Source organism: Pogoniulus pusillus, chromosome 14, assembly GCF_015220805.1.
Source record: "Pogoniulus pusillus isolate bPogPus1 chromosome 14, bPogPus1.pri, whole genome shotgun sequence".
NCBI lineage: Eukaryota > Metazoa > Chordata > Aves > Piciformes > Lybiidae > Pogoniulus > Pogoniulus pusillus.
The window spans coordinates 8,195,261-8,217,969 of NC_087277.1; the positions used below are offsets into that span (position 1 = coordinate 8,195,261).

Consider the following 22,709-nt stretch of genomic DNA (forward strand, 5'->3'; position numbering starts at 1 on the left):
GGCTGAGCTCCTTCCTTCATATCTGATGGTTTGTGGGGAGATGGCTCCTAGCTGGCAGGGAATTTTGAGCTGTGTCATGCATCTGGATGGATTTAGTCTGATAGAGTTGGTTTAGCTTGTGATGTATTTGTTCTACATGATTGCCTTATGCAATAGAATCTCTCTTTAAACTTCCAAACAGTGTGCAGTATTTTCATTCTTGCTCTCTAAAAGGAGTAAGAGTCACTTCACTTTCCAGTTCTGGGTAGCTCATGCCCTCAAACTACAACACATATGCACTTGTAGTTAATGTATGAGTTTCACAGTTTGCATGGTAGCTTCACCTGCTGGCAAAGCCAGGTTTGCCCTGGTATGCTGAACCAGAGCAGCCACAGTGCTGGTACTGCCCTAAGGGCAGTGGTAGTCACAGAGTAGTGGCAGTGGTACTCAGCAGAGTAGTAGCAGTGCAGCTAGATCTGAAACATCTTTAATCACCAGGTTAGCTTCTCTAGAGGCCTCCTGCCTGAGCCTTCTCATGGAGTTCAGCTAATCTCAAACAGCAGGTCAGGATGAATTACTAACAGCACGGTGCAAAAAAGGAGCGAGATCTACTGTAAACATCCGCCCTCAATGCTTGTTCTAAATCTCTCTTATACCTTTCAACTTCCCCAGCCTGCTGCTGTTTAGCTTCTCATCTGTGCCAAAAGAATGAAGCTACTGAATTAAAAGTCAACAATTTCCACTTCTCCATTAACTCAGAATAAGTACCAGACTTTTTTAATACCCAGTCAGAGCAGTGCTGAGATCTTCCAAGCCCAATTTCTATTGGCAGAGGGAAGAAGTGCATGAATAAACTCACAGTGATGTGTAAGCTGGCATGTGAAACTGGCTTCAAGAGTTTCACTTCTCTTTGCTGTATACAAGGGTGTGGTTCAAGCAAGAAAACTTCAACCATCAGCCTGACACAGTTCTACCACTGTGGGGTCTGTGAACTACAGACTGGGAAGCGAGCAGGCAGGTGGCCTTCAATAGGCTTCCTTCTAAATGTCTCACTGACACACTGTGTGAGCTTACACCCTCTGGACAACATCAGCCCAATGAAAGGGCTGAAGTTTAGTCCTCAGGACATGAGGGGTACAGTGAAATGAACTTACATTTTAGGTTATTGCTAGATTTAGGGCGAATTCGCCCTAAAGATCCAGGCAGCAAAACAATATCTTCCACATTAGTTAGATAGTTGCTTAAAAATTCAGTTCTTTCACAAGTGCTGTCTTCCATCCCTGCAGAAGCAAGAGGCAGAATTAATCTTTGAAAACCAAACATGTTTTCCAAAACAACACAGAAAGAGGTCCCAAAGTGCCTATGTAGTTTCTTTGGTTGTGTTTTCTATTTGCTTTGTTTGTTGGGGCTTTTGGTTTGTTTGGGGTTTTTTTGGTTGCTTGGGTTGGGTTTTTGGTTTGGTTTGCTTTTTGGGGGTTTTTTTTGTATGATTAATCTCATTCTTGGTCATCCCAGTCATCTAATTCCAAGATCAGGCACTGGTAGGAGCCAAACTAGGGGTGATTTTAGCTCTTGCCTACAGAAGAGAAATAGCAGTCTCAGCACTGTAGAAACAGTCACCACATACACCATGTGTGCACTGATGCCTATCCAAACTTAGCTCAAAAGTCTGTTTCTAGTTTACTGTGCTGCTTTGGGGTGATTTTTTTTTTTTTTCCAAACAAAGGATTTTAAGAAGGCTCACACACAAAAGATATTGTCTGTTGGTGGTCTGTCCTAAGGCAGCCACAGATAAACAATTCTCTCCTCCAGCCCTTTGTGGCATGGAGGAATGTCCTGCCAGCCACAGGCAGTGCTCAGCACCAAACTGCCTCCCCTGGAAATCCTTCCTTCCCCTTACCCTTCTCCTCCCCACAGCTAAAAGGGACTCATGTGCCATTTTATTGCTAATGCAGCAGTTATTAGACAACTGTCATAAACAAAGTTCTAAACAGAACAGGAACTTTGGCAGCATCACTCAAAAATAATGCAAACCCAACTTTTATCTCAAACATGGTCACATTTTTTTTCTTTAATAAAACCTTTTTCTTTTGTTGTCTTGTTAGTATTTACAATTCCCTCTGCAGTCAATTTTCATCTGGTGTCTGAAAGAGTTAAGACCCAGCAAAAAGGTGCTTTTGGGTGACTCTCCACCTGAATCTGAATGATCTTTGCATCACTTTGATCTCTCCATTACTTTGATGACATTTTCCATCCAAACTGGCCACAGCCCCTGACTCACTATTTGACAAGACTCACTATTTGTCAAGACTATTCCAGTCTTTTCTCCCAGCAGGATAACCTGACTCACTATTTGACAAGGAAATGTGTCACTCTAAAGCCCTACTCCTTTCTTCACAAAGAGATCAGTGATACTGCTTATTTTCCTTCTATAAAACCTGCCAGAAAGCTTACCCTAGGCACATCACAGCCTTCTAGTACATGCAAGGGAGCTGCACTGGAATGTGATATCAACCACTTCTAGCTTTAAAACACTCTAAATGAGAGTGTAAATGCCCAGGCCGGTGTTGTGAAAGAGATGTCCTCCAACGACAATTAACAGGTGATTTGAGTGGCAGCTCTACACCCACTGGGCACAGAAGTACCTTGAATGGAATTTTCCTTTAAGCCACCTGTTGTATGCACATCTACACTGCTCAAGCATTTATACACTGATAAAGAATATTGCTTGTTTTACCGTGATCACCAACAAAGATGACATTGACACATCGATGTAATTTCAACTGTTTCAGTCCATCCATTAGTTGTCCTACTGTCTTGTCAATCTCTCTCAGGGGATTCACCATCATCTGTATAAATATGCAGAAAAGAAAGAAGTGAATTCTGTCACTGCAGTGTTCTTCCTTCTTTGACCAGTGGAGGTCCTTGGGCAAAGGATAAGATAACCATCTAGGTCAAGAGGCAAAGCCTTGGCTGAGCTGTTACACCTACAATTATTGTACCGTTTCATTTTCTCTATCCACACTATCATTTCACCATGAGAAAACCCTTCTGAGATGCTGACACAAGACAGCAGAAGATCTTTATGGTTGATGCTTCCATGGATATGTGGACATTTGGTGAAACAAAGTATATATATATATATATATATATATACACACACACTAGGAAAATGCATGTGACACTGGGTTCCAGTTTGTTTCTTACAGATAAACAGCAGCACTTTTTAAAAGCTGTTTTATGTGGATGGTTTAGTCACAACATTAACGCAAAATTAAGCTTAGGGTTTAGGATTTGTATGCCAAATCACTTAATGAAATCGGCTTCAAAGGACATCTGATACTAGGTTGACAATATGCAAGTCATTCGAGTAGCACATGGGGCTCAGAGGAAGCATTCTTCAGCTTCAAAGCCAAGAGTTTCCAACATCTCAGATGGCAGTTTGGGCAAAACCATGGACAAGCCCCAGAAGACATGGATACAGTACTGTGGTTCCTTCATGGAAGTCTCCTTCTGGTCAATAAGCAACAAACCCAAACCCATGAAGGTATGTTCACAGGATTGTGTTTTCAGCTATAAGGAAATGCAACATTTTTTACCAGATGGCACAGAGAAAGGAAGCATTTTAAAGAAAGCTTCTAGGCAGAGGACACAGATTTTGTTTTGTTTTGAGAAGAAAACATTTCATGTCATTACATGCCAGCTTCCTCCTCACTTCTCTGTTTGATTTGGCTGGTTCAAGTATCCACAACAAAACATGCTCCCAAGTGACAAACAAAATGCTAACATTTTCTGGATGAGATAAAACTAGGTTTTGGCAGAGTTTTCTGACTGAGAAGGGAAAAGAAGAAAGGCAAAACATGTTAGTGTGACCCAGAAAGAGACGGTTCAGCAATTCTCCCTCTGCCTGAGTAAGGAATGGATGTTGAAAGAGTCTGATAGGTTGTAAGAGGAGATAGGGAAATGTCGTCTCCCATGTGGCACTATAAATACACAAAGCAGCAGCTCAGGAGAGATGGAATTGTGGTGGAGAAGAGGAAGAACAGTTTCTGCAACACATGGAAGTGGTTCAGGCAAGCAGTGAAAATCTGAAGTATTTTAACTCAGGAAAGCCTAAGGAGTCAGTTTGTTTAAAACTTGGAAACATTCTGAATTCAGAAAAAAAAAAAACCAAATTGGTTTCAGCATTCCTCCATTCCCAAATAAAGGATTTCTTCAACAAATGGGAATTTCATGCCTATGAAAATCTCTGTGTATAAAATCAGTCATATAAGGAAGAACAACTTTCACTCAGAATCCAAAGCTTATTCAAGTAAGCTGGAAATCCAGATGAATTTCTCATTAATGTTTACTTCTGGCAGCAGAATTAAGGTTTCTTAAGAGGAAAAAAAAAAAGTCAACAGTATTTCCAGAGATATCAAGCATCCCTGAGTGATGGTAATTTGGTTTAGCTACCCTCTCCATCAATTCAGTCTGTAAACTTGCAGAGATACTTAGGAACCCATAAGAAGGTCAATAGAAATGGAAAATCCTGGGTTTAAAAGAATACAAATCTCACACAGAAAACCACCCAAAACAATCCCTTCAGCTTTGCAGTTTTCACTACTTGGCTGCATTCAAAGCAGCTCTCAGGAAGGCTTTCATCAGTATTTCTTCATTTCATTTCTTTCTGCCTCTCTTCAATTTTAAAATTCAACTGTCTTCTGTGATTCTGGGCAATGCCATTCTGGGGTGTATTAGAAGGGCTGTGGCTAGGAGGTGGAGAGAGGTTCTTCTGCCCCTCTACCTTGCCCTAGTGAGACCACATCTGGAGTATTGTGTCCAGTTCTGGGCCCCCCAGTTCAAGAAAAATGTAGAACTGCTTGAGAGAGTCCAGCACAGAGCCACAAAGATGATGAAGAGAATGGAACATCTCTCATACAAGGAGAGACTGAGGCAGCTGGGGCTGTGCTGCTTGGAGAAGAGGAACCTGAGAGGTGACCTCATCAATGGTTATATATATGTAAAGGCTGAGTGCCAGGAGGATGGAGCCAGGCTCTGCTCAGTGTTGCCTGATGACAGGACAAGGGGCAATGGGTAGAGCCATAAGAACTTTCATTTAAACATGAGAAGGATTTTTTTTTCCCTGTGAGGGTGACAGAACACTGGAACAGGCTGCTCAGGGGACTGTGAAGTCTCCCTCTCCGGAGATATTCAAAACCTCACTGGACATGTTCATGTGTGATCTGGTCTAGGTGATCCTGCTCTGGCAGGGGGATTGGACTAGATGATCTTTCAAGGTCTTTGCAGTCTAAGGCTGGCTGTAAGTAGAAGAGTCAAGCGAGGATTTGTGTGGTCATGCTGCTCTTACAGCTCATGTTCTTGCCCAAATGTATCTTCCAAAGACCTACTGGTAAAAAAACTCTTAAAACTCCTGCATATACTCTTCTTTACCTAATGTTGCTAACAAGACTTTGAAGACTGAACAGAAACATTTTGTATTTCATTACATATGGATGTCCAAGACAGCCTAACAGTAAAGAGTTGGATCTGGAACTTAGGCATGTGGTTTAGTTTTGACCCTTCAGCACCGGGTCGAAGGTTGGGCTGGATGATCTTGAAGGTGTCTTCCAAATATGTTCTGTGATTCTGTATTGTGCAAGCACCAAGCCTGGAATCTGAGACATACAGACCACAATTGGATTGTCCCCTCAGTTTTCCCTTAGAATAAGCTTGATAAGAAGGAAGAAAGAATTTCACTTTATCCTTTTAAAATTGAAATGGTAGTATCCAGCCTGTACTATATCCTACTGCTCTCAAACAGCACCAAAAGATTAAAAAGATATGATGGGAACTAAAAACATTAGGGTTTTTTTGGGGGTGAAATAACACTGATAAATTTTCACAGTTGACTTAGCAGGAAGAGCTCTTGAGGAGTAACTGTGGGGTACTTTTTCAACACAGAAAGAAAGGAGAAGGGGGGGGAAATTAAAAATGGAGTCACATATGCTCACATCAGTAAGAATGTTATGAACTATAGGGCAGAAAGGTACCATTTAGATTGGCAAATTAAAGAGTAATAGCAATGCCAGCCACAGCAGTTATCAGTTCTCCTTTCTGGGAGGTGATGGAATCGCCATCCCTGGAGGTGTTCAACAAAAGACTGGATGGAGCACTTAGAACCATAGTCTAGTTGACTGGCTAGGGCTGGGTGCTAGGTTGGACTGGATGATCTTGGAGGTCTCTTCCAACCTGGTTGATTCTATGATTCTATGAAATCTATGTTAAAAATTGTCTGGAAAAAAACTGTTTTCTTATACATGATCATTTGCATGTCTCTGTCTACCACGACTTTTACACTGAAAGAATTGCTCTCAAATTTGCCATTTTTAACTTGAATCACCCAAGTAAAAAAAAAAATCACCCCCAGAAAAAAAATAGCTATTGAGAAAAGCATGTATAGCTCCCTTTTGGATATAGTAAAGTGTCAAGACTTTTGTTTAAAGCTTAAAGGAGAAATGTTTCACTTGTTTATTTGAGGAATTAGTTAAATTTTCAGAATGAAATTACTACTGAAGTGGTCTGTAACCTTTCCCAGGGTGTGAGGGAAAAGACAGTACACAAAGGAATACCACTTTCCTCTATTTGCACCTTTACCTAAGAAAGCAACTTACATTTGTCCTTCTCCTTGTGAAAACAGACTTGTGCACCATTCAACTTACATTTGTCCTTTTCCTTGTGAAAACAGACTTGTGCACCATTCAACTTACATTTGTCCTTTTCCTTGTGAAAACAGACTTGTGCACCATTCAACTTACATTTGTCCTTTTCCTTGTGAAAACAGACTTGTGCACCATTCAACTTACATTTGTCCTTCTCCTTGTGAAAACAGACTTGTGCACCATTCAACTTACATTTGTCCTTTTCCTTGTGAAAACAGACTTGTGCACCATTCAACTTACATTTGTCCTTTTCCTTGTGAAAACAGATTTATGCACCATTTCTAGTGCAAAAAAGGAAAACATTCAGAAATCATGTAATCAAGAACCCCCTGCCTTCCAAAGTCAGAAACTGGCTATTAAATATAGCTTTTAAAAGAAGATCTTTTGCAAGTTATTTTCTTTTTAGATTTTGAGAGCCACATTTTCAGGACTTTTCCAGAAACACGATGACTAGATGTAGAATTTCAAATAATCACCTGGCTGGGGTATAAAAGAAGCCACAACAACTGCAGGCTTTGTAATAGCTTGGACGAGCTAGCAACACACCAGGGACTGATCTGACATTGCCTTTAATTGATGGCTGGACTTGAAAATACAAAGAGATTTATTACAAAGATGCCTTTCCCTAACACAAAAAGAGTCTGAAACAAGACAAAAACTCCCAGAGGACTTGGTCTGGTTTGGCTGCTTTCCTTTGGATCCTTCAGTACATTTATAGATGTTTTGTCTGTAAAATCCCAACCTGAAGCACGGAGGGAACTCCCAAGTTGAGAGAAGTAAAGCTAGAGCAGTGCCCAAAAAGTGGCACTTCCATCATAACAGTTTGGAACATATGTAAACTTACTTTCTTCCGACGAGCTTCCGTAGAATATTGATCCACTCTATGTACTTTCCTTCTTCTTTTCTGTGGAGCTGCAACTGGTCTTTCCTGTCTCCTCTTAGGAGGAAGCTTTCTCTTAGGTCTCTTAGGCGTAGTAAGAGAGGAGCCATAACTACTCTCCTGTACTGGCGGGGAGAGATGTCTGGACTCAGAAATAAAGCCTGTCTCAACTCACAGAAGATAGTAAAGCTACTTGTGCCAGATAATCATGAAGCATAAAGCTGTGGCATTTTCAAAGATGTAGGCTTTTGGACAATTTAGGATCTGTCTTTTTTTAAGGATGAATCATTCCACCACATTGTGCTGAAAGCAGAACAGCAGTTACGAGAGCAGACAGTACAAAAGCAAATTAAAATGGTGCTTCAGGAGATATGCTGGGCTTCTAGCTTTCAAACTATATAGTTATATGGGGAGGATTGTTGATCAAATAGTAATCAATTAATGCCATCAAAATGTAAGCAACCTTAATTTCAATTTAAGTACAATTAATTGCATACAATTTAACAGGTATCTGGGATAGATTGATAGTAGAATTGTGACTTTTCACTTGAATTCACACTTGAGTTCAAGTATGAGCACTAGAGCCTGTCCAGTCCAAACAGCTTTCTTCCAAGGCTCCCCACATCTAATGTTTGGCAGGACCAGCAATACCAGGCACCATCATCAGTAGCATTAGCAGGTGCCACCATTGTGTGCCAGGCCATGCGCCCCACTGAAATCACCAGCAGGGGACTGCAGGTCTGCAGGACATAGCCATGGAAGTGTGATTCAGCTAGCATGGAGCTTGTACTTTTCACATCAGGTGTGCAGGGCTAGACTGCTAACTGCCTTATCACCAGCTGCATGGGCAATTTGAGAAGTTGAATCCCTAGCACCTTCATTGTGGCATCTTATTGAGTAATGTTATTGTTCATAACTGCACAAATATCCAGGATAGACTTTTAGAAGAGGGGGGAAAAAAAACAAAAGGAAAAGTAAGATATCACTGGAAAAAACTACTACTCCATTAATCAGCTCACTCATAATTTTAAACTGTACCACCCTCACTGACTCTCACACAAGTCACAGGCTCTTGGCACTGCTCAGGATTGCGTGTGAAGTGCTGAGAGATGATGCCTGCTGGGCAGCACATGATATGTTGTGTATAAGGGAACACGCTGAGTGGGCTTGAGGAGAGTTGGAGATTTATGATGTTATTTAACCTCTATGCACTTAGGCAGCTTCTCACAGTTGGTTCAGTTACAGAGCTACGTAAACAGGGAAGGGAAGGAAGGGGATGTTACCATCTGCCATGCTGTTTCATTGCTTCCAAGGCAAGCAGCTGGAAAGGAGATTCTAGTCCAGTCTCATTCGTCTCTCTCCAGAAAGGCATTTTAATAAAGCAGCACCAAAGTTTTCTGTTTTTAAAATGCTTCAAGCTTTGTGCAGTCCTGATGAGAGGAGCAGCAGGAAAAGGAAGGATTCTCATTTTACTGTCTCTGAATCAGCTCAGACAAAGCTCCACAATGCCAGAAACACACGAGTGCAGGAGACCCAAGGTCTGAACACTGAGAATGGCCGTCTCAAGACAGCGTGTTAGAGGAGCAGCAGGAACGGCTTAGCAGTGTCAGATTTCAATGTGTTTTAGAGCTCTTACTGTAGTACATTTCTAGATTTATTTTTTTTAAGTTAGCTAGGAGATAAAAAAAGAAAAAAAAAAAAGCCAAGTTCTTATTAACCAGCCAAATCTTAGTCTTGCTTGAGAAGAGTCAGAATAGAGTTATGGAGGAGGGAAATGAATCCCTCTCCACTTACAGAAGGGAACTGTAACATCACAAGGGTAACTAGCCAGCCAAAGCTCTGCTTCTTGACCCAGATGGACCAACCTACCGAAGTTCAACTGCAGAAGCACAGAGGCGGGGGTGAGGGGAAGATAAAAAATGCAGAAGTAAAACCAAGAGCAAGCACATATTTAATAACTCTCATAACTACTCCTGGAAGTGGAACTCACTGGAATACTGTCTAGGAAATTCAGTCATGTCTCACATCAAACCCCCCAAACCTAAAGCCAAACAAACAAAACCACCATAAAACAAAACACAAGCCCCAAAACCTAGATAAACAACTCAGTTACACTGAAATTCATGATGTTAGAAGATGTGCAAAGTTACACTAGTGTTCAGTGGCCATAACCTGTGTTGTGTCACCAACACTAGCAATTCACCAGTAAGTGCGTCTAACTCCCTTTATTTCTAGCTTTTAAGACACTCTTCAGCTGTTGTGTATGTCCTGTAAGGCCATAAGTGCCATCTTCTGAAACCTGGAATCTGACAATTATCAGTAATTGAGGCCATTAGACCTTTAAGAATATACATTTAAAATACATTTTGAACATTGTTTGGTATAATAAGTTCTAGTAAACAGTTAGTTTTCTCTAACAGACATCTATCAGACTTGGATGTTTTCAAGGTTTAAAACTATGCTCCAGCCTATTAAATGCAGCAAGAAATCTCTTCACATTTCAAATAGCATCTTCACTTTTTGAAAGAAGAAACAAGAAGCCCATCTTAAATATAACCCAGAATTGTTGAGAGTTTGCTTTCTGTCTGACTTGCCTTTGCATGAAGAAAAATCAAATGGTCAGTACTATTCCAAATGTCTATCTGCTGCCAACTGTATGCAAGAAAAGAACAATTCCATGGGCAGGTCATGCTCTCAGTGCCAGGGAAGCAACTGAAAGGGATTCCTTTGAGGATCTGCTTTCTTCCTAGCTGGTTTATGGAAATTGCATAGCTCCCAAAACTTACATTGAAAAGAGTGTCACAAGAAACAATACAAAATACTTCTCAGGTTTTCTATCCTTGAAGCCAGGCCCGTAGCAAATCTCAGCATCTGTACTCTTACACAGCTGTGTTCACTCACTTACATTTCCATTCATAACCTTCTGTCTGCTGCTTGAACTGCAAGCCCACACATCCCCATCTGCTAAGTTATCTGTTCTCAATTTGCTAACAATTTCATGCTCTTCTGGTGTTTAACACAAATGGCATAGATCAATTTGTAAATCTTTAATAAGCTATTAGTTCATACTTATCAGAAGCTTAAGCTCTGCCTTGCAATTGGAGGTTAATCTTCAGGTAATCACTCATAGGAATCTCCCAAAGTAAGAGCCTTTGGGGGCCTTTTGCTTTTATAATGACTTTTCCTATAACAATACAATTACACTTCACTTTTCATGTAGTTTTAGTTAGCCTGAAACTAGTTTTCCACATTGGATGCTAAACTCTTGTTAAAGACCACAACTTAAAGAACTAATTAAATGCCTTCATCTTTGCATTCTCCTCTAAGTCCATGGAAAGAGCCCCACAACTCTGTTCAGAAAGAAGTGGTTGTCTACAGATAAATAGAATTAGATTTGTCAGTCAAAAGCCACACATATTCCTTTTAACAATTGAGTAAGAAGAACTGTAAAGCATTTTTGAATCAGAGAGCTCTAATTACTGGTACCCTCCTTGACTGAGTCAGACATTTCTCCTGCTCTGAGCCAAATATGATGTATCAATGCCTGTCAACTTAGCAAGAATGTTGGCAGATTTTAACCACTACTTATCCAGAAAAAGTATTACTACTTCCTATTCTTGGATGTTAGGAACAAGTTCTTTACCATGAGGGTAGTCAAACACTGTAACAGGTTGCCCAGGGCTGGGGCCCCATCCCTGAAGATATTCCAAGTGAGGATCAACAGAGTTCTGGACAACCTGACCTAGTGGAGAATGTCCATGCTTACTGCAGAGGGGGTTGGACTAGATGACCTTTGGAGGTCCTTCCAACACAGACCATTCTAAGATTCTATCCAATATGGCATTACAGTGCTGGTTTGGAATAATTCCTCACATCCACTACTCTGGGCCTGTGGCTTAAACTGCTGTGGATGGAGTGTTGCTGACAAAGAAGCTCATAACTGCCTCAAACTTATTGAAACAGCCCAAATAACTCGAGCATGTTTTAAAAATTGTGAGTACTGCTTCTCTTTGCTCTCTTCTCCAGTGAAGAGCAGCAAGCAAATGGATCCTCAACGAGAAACTACTGCTGTTTACTCAGCTGCTCAAGAAGATTTGCATTACTTACAAAAGGGAAGCATCTGAAATGCTTTCAGATTTTGAAGATTTGAAAACATTTTGTTTACTGTTCAAAAGCCATGGATGAAAGTCTCATGATGGCAGGCATACATTTGCAGTGAAACTAGGAGACCTTTGCCAGATGTCAGAGGTCACTGGAGGTGTCAGAACTCAGCCACCTGAAGTAGTAGAATGCTCAGGTGAAGAACCTCCTTTACCTCCCCACAAATTGCACACAAGTGCATAGTCTTTTAAGCTGCTGCAACCTGGACAGTGCTGGCAGAGCAGCAGTACTCATTAGTCCTGAGCAGATAACTAAAGGCTCAAAGAAGGGGTTAAACCACAGCAGGGTTTTTGCACAGAATTTTTCCCTAAAAAACCTCACACTGCATCAAAACTTTTTTCCAAACTCAACAGTGGGGTCCTGCGGGAGCAGCACTGGCAAAGCTCTCAGAACCCCTGCAGGGCCTATGTGAAAATGGAAATAGCAGCTCTTTACAGTTCATGACAGATTGAAACTACTTCAGCTACTGCAGGCTGTCAGCTTTAGAGAAAGCCTTTTCTTCGCTGCATTTTTCCTTGCTATTTTATGCATCATAGTTTTATTTCTTTTAAGAAGAATACATCAGTAGAAGTTAAATTATGCTGTTGAACTCAAATATACTTCTGTCCTTGCCAGATAAATCTTTCCATTTGCATTATCATATCAGACAGAGAAATAACCTCCTGAAAAGCACAGGCAGTTCCTTCTCTCAGAAGCGAATCTCACAAGATAAATCCGTTAGACAATAACTTTGCTTTCTCTGGCAGAGGGGAAACAGACTGCACAAATGAGTGAGGAAGAAGTTACTAAAAATGTAACTCCTGAGCAGTGAGAATAATTCAGAAATGCACTTGAGACACGTGCTTTTTTCTGCAGAAGAAAATCTGCACTAACCTCTGAGTTGAAAGGACCGTATCTGTGGCCAGCGGCATCTGGTTGCTCAGAGTAGAAAGCATAAACATAAGGCCTGAAAGAAAGAAAGGTCTTAGTTAGGACAGCTTTCCTTTGACAGCAACAAAAGACCCTTAGGGTCAGGCCAAATCAAGTCAACCTTCCAATAAGAGTTGGCTTTAGGGAAAAAGGACTGTTTCTCAGTCATATGTTTCCATGATGTGATTAAGCCATTAGTTGTTCTGCAGTTTTATTAAATCCAAGAACACATGCAGGGAGGCACATGGGGTACCATCTGAGGACACATGCTCTTTCTGAGTCTTGCAGGAGAGATCAAAACAGCAGCTCGCCCGAGCATTGCAGCCAGCAGCATGTGGGAACCTGTGTACTACAAAATACTCATAATTAAAGTCTTAACATTTTCTCAGTCCTCAAGGTCCAGCTCTGCTGCTTCCATTGCCTATAAGGTTGTTAAACGATATTAGACTCAGCAGGATAAGAACAAGCCAAGTTAATCCACCTAACTAAGTATTTTTTTTTTATGGGAAGCAAACTCATACCATACATTTATTAAGGAGAATCAAAATGCTGATGGGTTAAAAGCTGAGATTAAAACCCACCAACAATAAAACCTAAAAGCACCAACAATAAAACCTAAAAGCACCAACAATAAAACCTAAAAGTGTGAAAGCAAATCCTTAAACCAGTGATAGTGTGTGACAGGCAAAAAAATATTGTTAGAATTAAATTCCCCCTTATTCTTTTAGAGGAGAAAAAAAAATCCAGCAGGAATCCAACAGCAGACAGCAATAAGTACATTACCTTTCATTGTCTGGAAGGGTTAGCCACTGCAGTATTGTTAATATTCTGCGCTCGTGGGGGATGACACTGGACCACAAAATTAAAAAACATATGTTAGATTACAAGAAGCATCAACAGAGCCTTGCTATGAACTGACTGAAACATAACTAAAATCAATCAGCACAAGACAATTTGCTTTCAGTATGCTGTATCTTCTTTCTTGCTTGACACTAGTTCTTCTAATCACTTCCGATGTCCTGCATGTCCACATACTCCAAAAGAAAGATGAAGAAAACTCTGTAACTGGAGTCAGAACTCCAAGCAGCCAATCTAACTGTTCTAAAGAGGAGTAAATAAAGATCCATTCTGATAAATTGAGCCCAGATGAACTTGTTTTCATGCACAGCAGTGCCACCATTGGACAGCTGGCACAAGTAAAACTATTAAATTGCTCACGTTGGGTTTAAACAACTGCCCTGGAAGCCTTGAAGATGCTGGCGACGTTCCTATTGACTTAATAGTAACCAAGGTGAGGACTAGGCTGGTGTAAAACAAGACAGGACCACCTGAAACACCAGGTTACCAGCACAGAGGCTTGCACAACCATGGCAGCTTCTCATTCCGCAGGCCAGACTCATCCTACTTCACTGCTTGCATCCAGAGAGTTCTCACTTGGTTACCGAGGCCAATTTCACGCCATAAAAATGACTGATCTTAGGGTGCTAGGTTGGACTGGATGATCTTGGAGGTGTCTTCCAACCTGGTTGATTCTATGATTGTATCTCACCTTAGGAAAGTCCTACAGGTTAATAGTTTTAATGTAATAGCATAATTAGCCCAGATTCTTAAGGAATCACCTTGCATTCACCATGCTGAACTGAGTTCAGTACTATAGAAAAGTCTGGCAGATAAATAGAGACACCAACAGCCTTTATGATATAAGTGAGCTTTGAATGCCTTGTAGAACAGCAGTGGTCCTTAGTCTCTAACTATGCAGAGAACTTCTGGTAGTAAAATAACTATAAAAATAAGAATTCATGCTAAAATTTCCAATACCAGAATTATAATCTTGGCTGTTGTCTGGTTTTGAATGTTTATTAATTGTGTGATATGGGGTGGAGGGAAGAATCGATTCTTTCAATTAAGAAATTTCAACATTTCTGTTTTCCTAAAGTAGTTTGCTGAAAATTCTCCCCCAAAACATTGTGTCTCAACTTAAATGATGCAGTTTTAAGGCATAGACATTTCATTCATACACAAGTGGCTGTCTCAGCCTCTTACTATTGCCATTCATATATCCTTGGCTACATTCCCTAATATTTTATATCCCCAAACATGCTTTGGGCAGGGTGTTTATGGTAACCATGCAGTTGCAAAGCTTAAGAATCACATTCATTTCTTTGTCTTATAGAGCACTGGATTGGAGCTTTGTCTGATGTCTTGCAAGCCTAAGCCTGCCATCAGCATTGTATTTCACAGAATCAAGCAGGTTGGAAGAGACCTCCAAGATCATCCAGTCCAACCTATCACCCAGCCTTGGTATATTTTATTCTTCCCTCCATTGTTGTATGATATTTACAGTTGCAAACACAGTTATTCCTGGTGCAATCACCCAAAAAAAAGAGGCAAAACCCCTCTTGGTATTTCAGTTTTGACAGTTTGCCCAATTTCCTTGCTCCTGCAAAGAAAGATCGATGCGCACAAGTTGTTCAGAACTCAGAAATCATCAAAATAATTCCTTCTCAGTTAGGAAACTATCTCAGCTAGGATAAGGGAAAATAATTTGGAACAGTTAAACAAAAGAATAAACAGCAAAGCTCCTCAAGGCTGTCTTTCTGGAAAGGGAAATCGGTTGTATCACTCAAAGGTCAGGCTGGATTGTAAAATGAATGAGCCAGTTAGACTGTTGAGTCAATTAGGCTGCTGCTGACAGATAACACAAGAGGACAAGAAGAGTCTTCCACAGACTCTTAGGAAAATTACTAGCAATACTAAGGAGGCAAAACAACACACCCTGAAACGAAACAAAGCAGTTTGTTTTACACATTCACACATCTTTTCTTCAAAGGACTGTTAAAACGTTGCATGAGTGTATGAACTTAGAGCAGCAAACTCTAGCATCGGCTCTTGTTATCAGAAGCATTGCACACATGAAACGAGGGTTACAAGTGTGGTCTCCAGGCTACCAAACGCTTAGCATAAAGAAAACCACTTTAACACTTGGATCAAATTAATTCTGAGTTATTATCACAAATCTCCAGAAAACAGGACACTTACACAGACCAGAAGAACGTGCCAGCTTTCACCCCTTGCTTGGCTGCAGTAATCCAAATCTAATGAGGAAAATATAAGAGGATTATAAAGTGTTTGGATCTTTAATGACCCTCTGAAGTCAAAAGAAAATGTTTTCAAGACACATTCTTGCACTCTGAGCCTGGAAGTGAAAATTGCCATTTTCAGCTTACATTCCCAGTTCAAACATGTGGAATGACAAACTTAAATGAACTCTGTAGAAGTGGATGAGTCACTGCACTGTAGACTTTCACCCCTAAATCTCTGTCTTAATGCAAAGTATTAACATTCCTGCTGAGGAATTTCTCTGGTAGAATCATAGAATCATAGAATCAACCAGGTTGGAAGAGACCTCCAAGATCATCGAGTCCAACCTATCACCCAGCCCTAGCCAGTCAACTAGACCATGGCACTGAGTGCCTCATCCAGTCTTTTCTTGAAGACCCCCAGGGACGGTGCCTCCACCACCTCCCTGGGCAGCCCATTCCAATGGGAAATCACTCTCTCTGTGAAAAACTTCTTCCTAACATCCAGCCTATACCTACCCTGGCACAACTTGAGACTGTGTCCCCTTGTTCTATTGCTGGTTGCCTGGGAGAAGAGGCCACCCCCCACCTGGCTACAATGTCCCTTCAGGTAGTTGTAGACAGTAATAAGATCACCCCTGAGCCTCCTCTTCTCCAGGCTAAACAGGCCCAGTTCCCTCAACCTCTCCTCATAGGATTTGTGTTCCAGGCCCCTCACCAGCTTTGTTGCCCTTCTCTGGACATGTTCCAGCACCTCAACATCTTTCTTGAATTGAGGGGCCCAGAACTGGACACAGTACTCAAGGTGTGGCCTGACCAGTGCTGAGTACAGGGGAAGAATAACCTCCCTTGTCCTACTGGCCACACTGTTCCTGATGCAGGCCAGGATGCCATTGGCTCTCTTGGCCACCTGGGCACACTGCTGGCTCATCTTCAGCTTACTATCTATCAGTACCCCCAGGTCCCTTTCCTCCTGGCTGCTCTCCAGCCACTCAGTCCCCAGCCTATAGCGCTGCTTGGGGTTATTGTGGCCGAAGTGCAGAACCCTGCACTTGGCCTTGTTAAATCTCATCCCATTGGCCTCTGCCCACCCATCCAGCCTGTCCAGGTCCCTCTGCAGGGCTCTCCTACCCTCCAACAGATCAACACCTGCTCCTAGCTTGGTGTCATCCGCAAACTTACTGATGCTGGACTCAATGCCCTCGTCCAGATCATCAATAAAGATATTGAACAGGACTGGGCCCAGCACTGATCCCTGGGGAACACCACTTGTGACTGGCTGCCAACTGGACGTGGCACCATTCACCACCACTCTCTGAGCTCTGCCATCCAGCCAGTTCTTGATCCAGCACAGAGTGAATCTGTCCAAACCATGAGCTGCCAGCTTGGCTAGGAGCTTCTTGTGGCAGACAGTGTCAAAGGCTTTGCTGAAGTCCAAGTAGACTACATCCACAGCCTTCCCCACATTCACCAGGCGGGTAACCTGATCATAAAAGGAGATCAGGTTGGTGAGGCAGGACCTGCCCTTCCTAAACCCATGCTGGCTGGGCCTGATCCCTTGGCTATCCTGTAGGTGCTTTGTGATGGCACCCAAGATGACCTGTTCCATCACCTTGCCTGGCACTGAGGTCAGGCTCACAGGTCTGTAGTTTTCTGGCTCCTCCTTACGACCCTTCTTGTGTATGGGAATCACATTGGCCAGCTTCCAGTCTTCAGGGACCTCTCCAGTGAGCCAGGACTGCTGATAAATGATGGAGAGTGTTCCACTTACTTTCCAAAAAATCAGCCATTACTCACCTGAGCATTGTTGCAACTTTTGGAGGGTAATCAGCTAGGAAAGAACATGGCTTAAGGCTAATTAGTGTCTGCATAAATGCCTTTTTCCATATCCCACCCCTAGGAGCCATCAACAACAAAAATGTGTTTAGAAAGAGTACACATCAAAGAGCATAGAGGAGTGAGCAGGGATACAAGGAAAGCAGGGAGGGACACCTTCCTCTATAGGTGTTGGAGAACTTTTTTGAGATCACCTGAAGTGGTGATTGCTGGAAATGGTAGCAACAACCTCCATGAATTTTCCAAATTCTGTTTTCCAGTCCTTCAAACTTCTTTTTTTTCTGCCTATAAATCAGTTTGCAGCACAAAGGTCCACAGATGTAGCCACACACTGTATGAGTGTGGGTTTGTATTTGTTTGCTTTATGCCTGCCAGCTTCACTAGGGTTAAGATAGTGTTCTTGTACTTTGAAAAAAGGTTATTGGTGCTTTCCCTTCCAGTTTCTATACAACATTCATGATATTCCCCTCAATTCCTTTTTGAGCAAGAGTAGCCTTGGTTCACAGGGTGTTAGGGGTTGGAAGGGACCCAAAGAGATCATAGAATCGACCAGGTTGGAGGAGACCTCCAACATCATCCAGTCCAACCTAGCACCCAGCCCTAGCCAATCAACTAGACCATAGCACTAAGTGCCTCATTCAGGCTTTTCTTGAACACTTCCAGGGACAGTGACTCCACCACTTCCCTGGACAGCCCATTCCAAGGGGAAATCACTCTCTCTGTGAAGAACTTCCTCCTACATCCAGCCTACACCTCTCCCAGCACAACTTGAGACTGTGTCCCCTTGTTCTTTTGCTGGGTGCCTGGGAGAAGAGACCAACTCCACCTAGCTACAGCCTCCCTTCAGGTAGTTGTAGACAGCAATGAGATCACCTCTGAGACTCCTCTTCTCCAGGCTAAACACCCCCAGCTCCCTCAGCCTCTCTTCATAGAGCTGTGTTCCAGGCCTCTCACCAGCTTCATCACCCTTCTCTAGATACATTCGAGTACCTCAAAATATCTCTTGAATTGAGGAGCCCAGAACTAGATCATTGAGTCCAAGCCCCCCGATAAAGCAGGATCACACAATCTAGCACACATCACAGAGGAACACATCCAGGAAGGCCTTGAAAGCCTCCAGAGAAGGAGACTCTGCAAGCTCTATGGAGAACCTTTTCCAGTGCTCTGTGACCCTTACAGTAAAGAAGGTCCCCCTGTATTGAGGTGGAACCTCTTGTGCTGCAACTTAGACCGATTGCTCCTTGTCCTATCACTTATCTCTCATCTTTTGCTCATCCATTGCTTACTGGACTCATTCCAGTTAAAGTAGAAACACAGCTATGAGAGTTCATTTGTTTTCATTGTACTCTTTTTGTTAATGCATCCTCTTTTTCAGGGAAGAATGCATCCAAGGCAACTGCAGAAATCATGGTTTACTGAACGAATGCAGCAAGAGTAAGCAACAGAATGTCCACACACATGCATCCCATCCTATTCTGTTCTCCAGGGCTTCTCCTCAAAAGTCTTATTTTAGAGTTGGTTTATATTAATCTGTGCTGAATCTTCTACCAAACAGGGAGTCCTCCAAGCAATTCCTCCAGCCTCTGAAGCCCCCGTCTTATGCTAGCACTGGGGGTTGCACGATGACAATGAGAAGATGATGAGGCTGCAGAGTAAGTCATCAAAAAAAGGTCTTTGAATTTATATTGGGATTTGGCTTTGAGTTGTTGAATAACAGAGATAGTGTTTTTCACAGAATATTAGCTCTGAAAGGACAGGACAGAAGCATGCAGGTAAACAGAATTGATGTGTAAGTGTGCCTACAGTCCACTAATCGCATCAGTGAGCCCAGATGTAGTGGAGGTGTGGCTGCAATGCAAGGGTGCATCCACAAGCTCATTTGTGACATATAAACCAGCAAAGGCTATAGAAGCAGGGTGCAGGATGGAGCTCTAACTAAGGCAGGAGCCACATTCTTTAGCAGTTTATGGGCCTCCCAGGTGAAAAAGGGCTCACATTTAAAGCAATTGCTTTTTCTTTGTAGGTTTATATCTGGAGTAGAACTCTGTCAGGGCAGAGAAATGGGGTCAAATACAAATTCAGCACAAGGAGTGTCAGCTCTACTGCTGTTATGCTCTTTGGGCTTGCTGCACTTGGAAAACCATTGTTCCTGCAGAGCTGCAGTAGATTTGTTTTTCTTTGAACATGTTTGTGTTCCAGCAAAGTTTAAATATTTTGCAGATATCTTTGGGAAGGTACCAACAAACTAAGGCCAGGGAACTCAGTATTTCACCATCTGTTAACTCCAGTTCAACTTTCTAGAGCTTTGGCTTGCACAGATCCGAGTGGTCCAGCCTGCCTGGTTGACCAAATCAGAGCAGTCAAGTTCCACCCTCGGCAGCTGAAGCTGTCCTCCACTGCTCCTGCCTGTTAGCACTGCTGAAATCACCCATGACCTATTTTAGGTAATGATTTTAAACATGTGCCAAAAGACAGTCTCTCTCTGGCCAAGCAAGTAAAACAGTAGTCATCTTGACAGATTAATAAGTAAGCCTTACATACATTGCCAAAGTACCCAGCATGCCTGCAAGAAGGTGGCAGCTATTTTTTACTCCTGTCAAGCACAGAGTGAGCTTCATGAATAGCATGTGAAGACGGTGTGAACACCTTTCTCTACCACGAGCAATGCAAGTAAATGGATACTGCTTCTAGTTGCACACTCCTAAGTGACCAGTAAGGCAATCAGACTGGCTTCAGACAGGGAAAAACTGCACCCTCCTTTCTTCCCCTTCTTGAATGCAGTCATTTACACTGGCATTAGCTGTTTGGATGAGGATATGAGTCTGCTGCACTTGGAATAAGCTAAACAGCTAAGAGGATGAAGACTATGACCTATTGATCTGACAGTAACGCTGGAGAACTGAGTTTGAATGCCAAGAAGAGCCTGGTTCAACTCAAGGTTACAACAAAACACTACTAGATCTTCCCCATCCTGTTTTTTAAGCTTTTGGTTTATTAAAAGCAAAATAAGAAAATACAACACTATCCAACATCATACCTAAAAGGTGCTACTCATAACAACACATTTCCAGAGATGTCTTTAAGGATACAGGGAAGCAGCACAGAGTAGTTTGGGTTGGAAAAGTCTTTAAAGACCATCCAGTTCCAAACTGCCTATCAGGGGCAGAGACATCTTTCACTAAATCAGGTTGCTCAAGGCCTTATCCAACCTGGTCTTGACCACCTACAGAGAGGGAAGATCCAGAACCTCTCCGGGCAACCTGACCCAGTATCTCACCACCCTTAATGTAAAGAACTTCTTTTTGAGGATGGTATAAATCTAAGTTTGGATCCATTCCCACTCCTATTACAACAAGCTCTTGTAAAAAGTCCCTTCCTGGCTTTCTCGTAGGCTCCCTTTAGGTACTGGAAGGCTCCTCTAAGGTGTCCTTAGAATCCCCTTTTCTCCAGGTTGAACAGCCCCATTTCTTGTAGTCTGTCCTCATAGAGGAGGTGCTCCAGCCCTCTGATCATCTTCATGGCCCTCCTCTGGATGCACACCAGCAGTTTGATGTCCTTCTTATGCTGGGGGCACCAGAACTGGATGCAGTATTCCAGGTGAGTGGCTCACAAGAGCAGAGCAGAGGGGTAGAATCTCCTCCCCCCATCCTGCTGGTCACATTTGTTTTGTTGCAGCCCAGCTGGCTTTCTCAGCTGCAAGTGCACATTGTTGGCTCATGCCAAGTTATCTAGGTGGAAGAATTTCTATCTGCACTGAACAAGGTTTAAATTGAACTTCCAGTGTATTTTAGAGTTGGAGCAGTTATTGCTGATGAATCTAGTGGTAGCAATCTCTACCACAGAGAGCCAGACCCTTTTACTAGCTAGGTAAAATTAGACAGCAGACTGGATCAGCCGATAGGAGCATAAAATTCTCCTTACTATCCTCAGCCATAGGATAGTAACTCCAGCAGAAGAGCATGGCAGATTTTCTGCAGCCTCATCACCATGTCTCACAGCCTTTAAATTTTCTTCCAAGGTAGACAAGTCACACTTCTTGCAGACTAACATGAGTAGGTTGTCAGGGAATGTAGGACAGGAAAAAAAAAATTATCTGATGCCCTCTCAACCTTGTCCATAGAAAATAACTACTAGTAGAAGTGAATAAGGGTTATTGTTCCATTTCCTCTGTTGGTTAGAGTCACAGCCTTAAAACTAATCCTAGATGTTCCAGCACTCAGCATGTAAATGTGCTCCATGGCTGATGACATCTGTTCAGGTCACTTATCATAAAGCTGGCTGTTAGGCCTTGTGAGGTCAGCACCATTTGTGAGCTTATGTAATGCATTTGTCATATGTGAATAGGTTTTAACTGTTAGTATGTTAGAATTTTGTAGTCACTAGTTTAAGTCAGATGAGCACCCCTGGTTTGCATATAGGACAAGCCTCTCTTGTACTGCCAACCACCTGTCAAGCTGAGAGGAAGGGAATGACTTAAAATAAACCCAAAGATTAACCACTGACTTCATATCATAGGGATCAAAGAATATCCAACTTTTCCAGTTTAAAGAAGAGCTGTTAAATTATGGACTCAAAAGAGTCAACCCTGGCACACCAGTGAATGTCTCAAGAAATAATATACAGGCTTTTCCAGATGCACATGAAATGCACTCTGTAAGCAGTCATTGTTGTAGCCTCCGTGTTGAACGATTACAGTTCTTTATTTACAGGAGGATGGAGCCAGGCTTTTCTGGGTGATGCCTGATGACAGGGCAAGGGGCAATGGGCAGAAGCTGAGGCATAGGAAGTTTCATTTAAACACAAGGAGGATTTTTTTCCCTGTGAGGGTGACAGAACACTGGAACAGGCTGCTCAGGCAGTAGTGGAGTCTCCCTCTCTGGAGATATTCAAAACCTGCTTGGACACATTCCTATATGAACTGGTCTAGGTGAACCTGCTCTGGCAGGGAGGTTGGACTAGATGGACCACAAACCCTATTAGAGAGGCTGAGGGAGCTGGGGTTGTGCAGCCTGGAGAAGAGGAGGCCCAGGGGTGACCTCATTGCTGTCTACAACTACCTGAAGGGAGGTAGCCAGGTCTCTTCTGCCAGGCAACCAGCAACAGAACAAGGGGACACAGTCTCAAGTTGTGTTGGGAGGAGTCTAGGCTGGATGTTAGGAGGAA

General features: G+C 42.4%; 1 protein-coding gene across 5 annotated transcripts in view; it reads right to left on the reverse strand.

Moving 5' to 3' along the window:
- Nucleotides 1–22,709, reverse strand: part of ENPP2 (ectonucleotide pyrophosphatase/phosphodiesterase 2) — a 72,568-nt gene that overhangs the window by 20,595 nt on the left and 29,264 nt on the right. For all 5 annotated transcript variants that reach the window (XM_064154200.1, XM_064154201.1, XM_064154197.1 and 2 more), the window contains exons 9-13: nt 15,670–15,725; nt 13,414–13,479; nt 12,595–12,667; nt 2,717–2,828; nt 1,134–1,259 (exon numbers count right to left, since the gene is read on the reverse strand). In XM_064154200.1, coding sequence (XP_064010270.1) covers nt 1,134–1,259; nt 2,717–2,828; nt 12,595–12,667; nt 13,414–13,479; nt 15,670–15,725 — 433 coding nt within the window. The remainder of the gene's footprint in view (nt 1–1,133; nt 1,260–2,716; nt 2,829–12,594; nt 12,668–13,413; nt 13,480–15,669; nt 15,726–22,709) is intronic.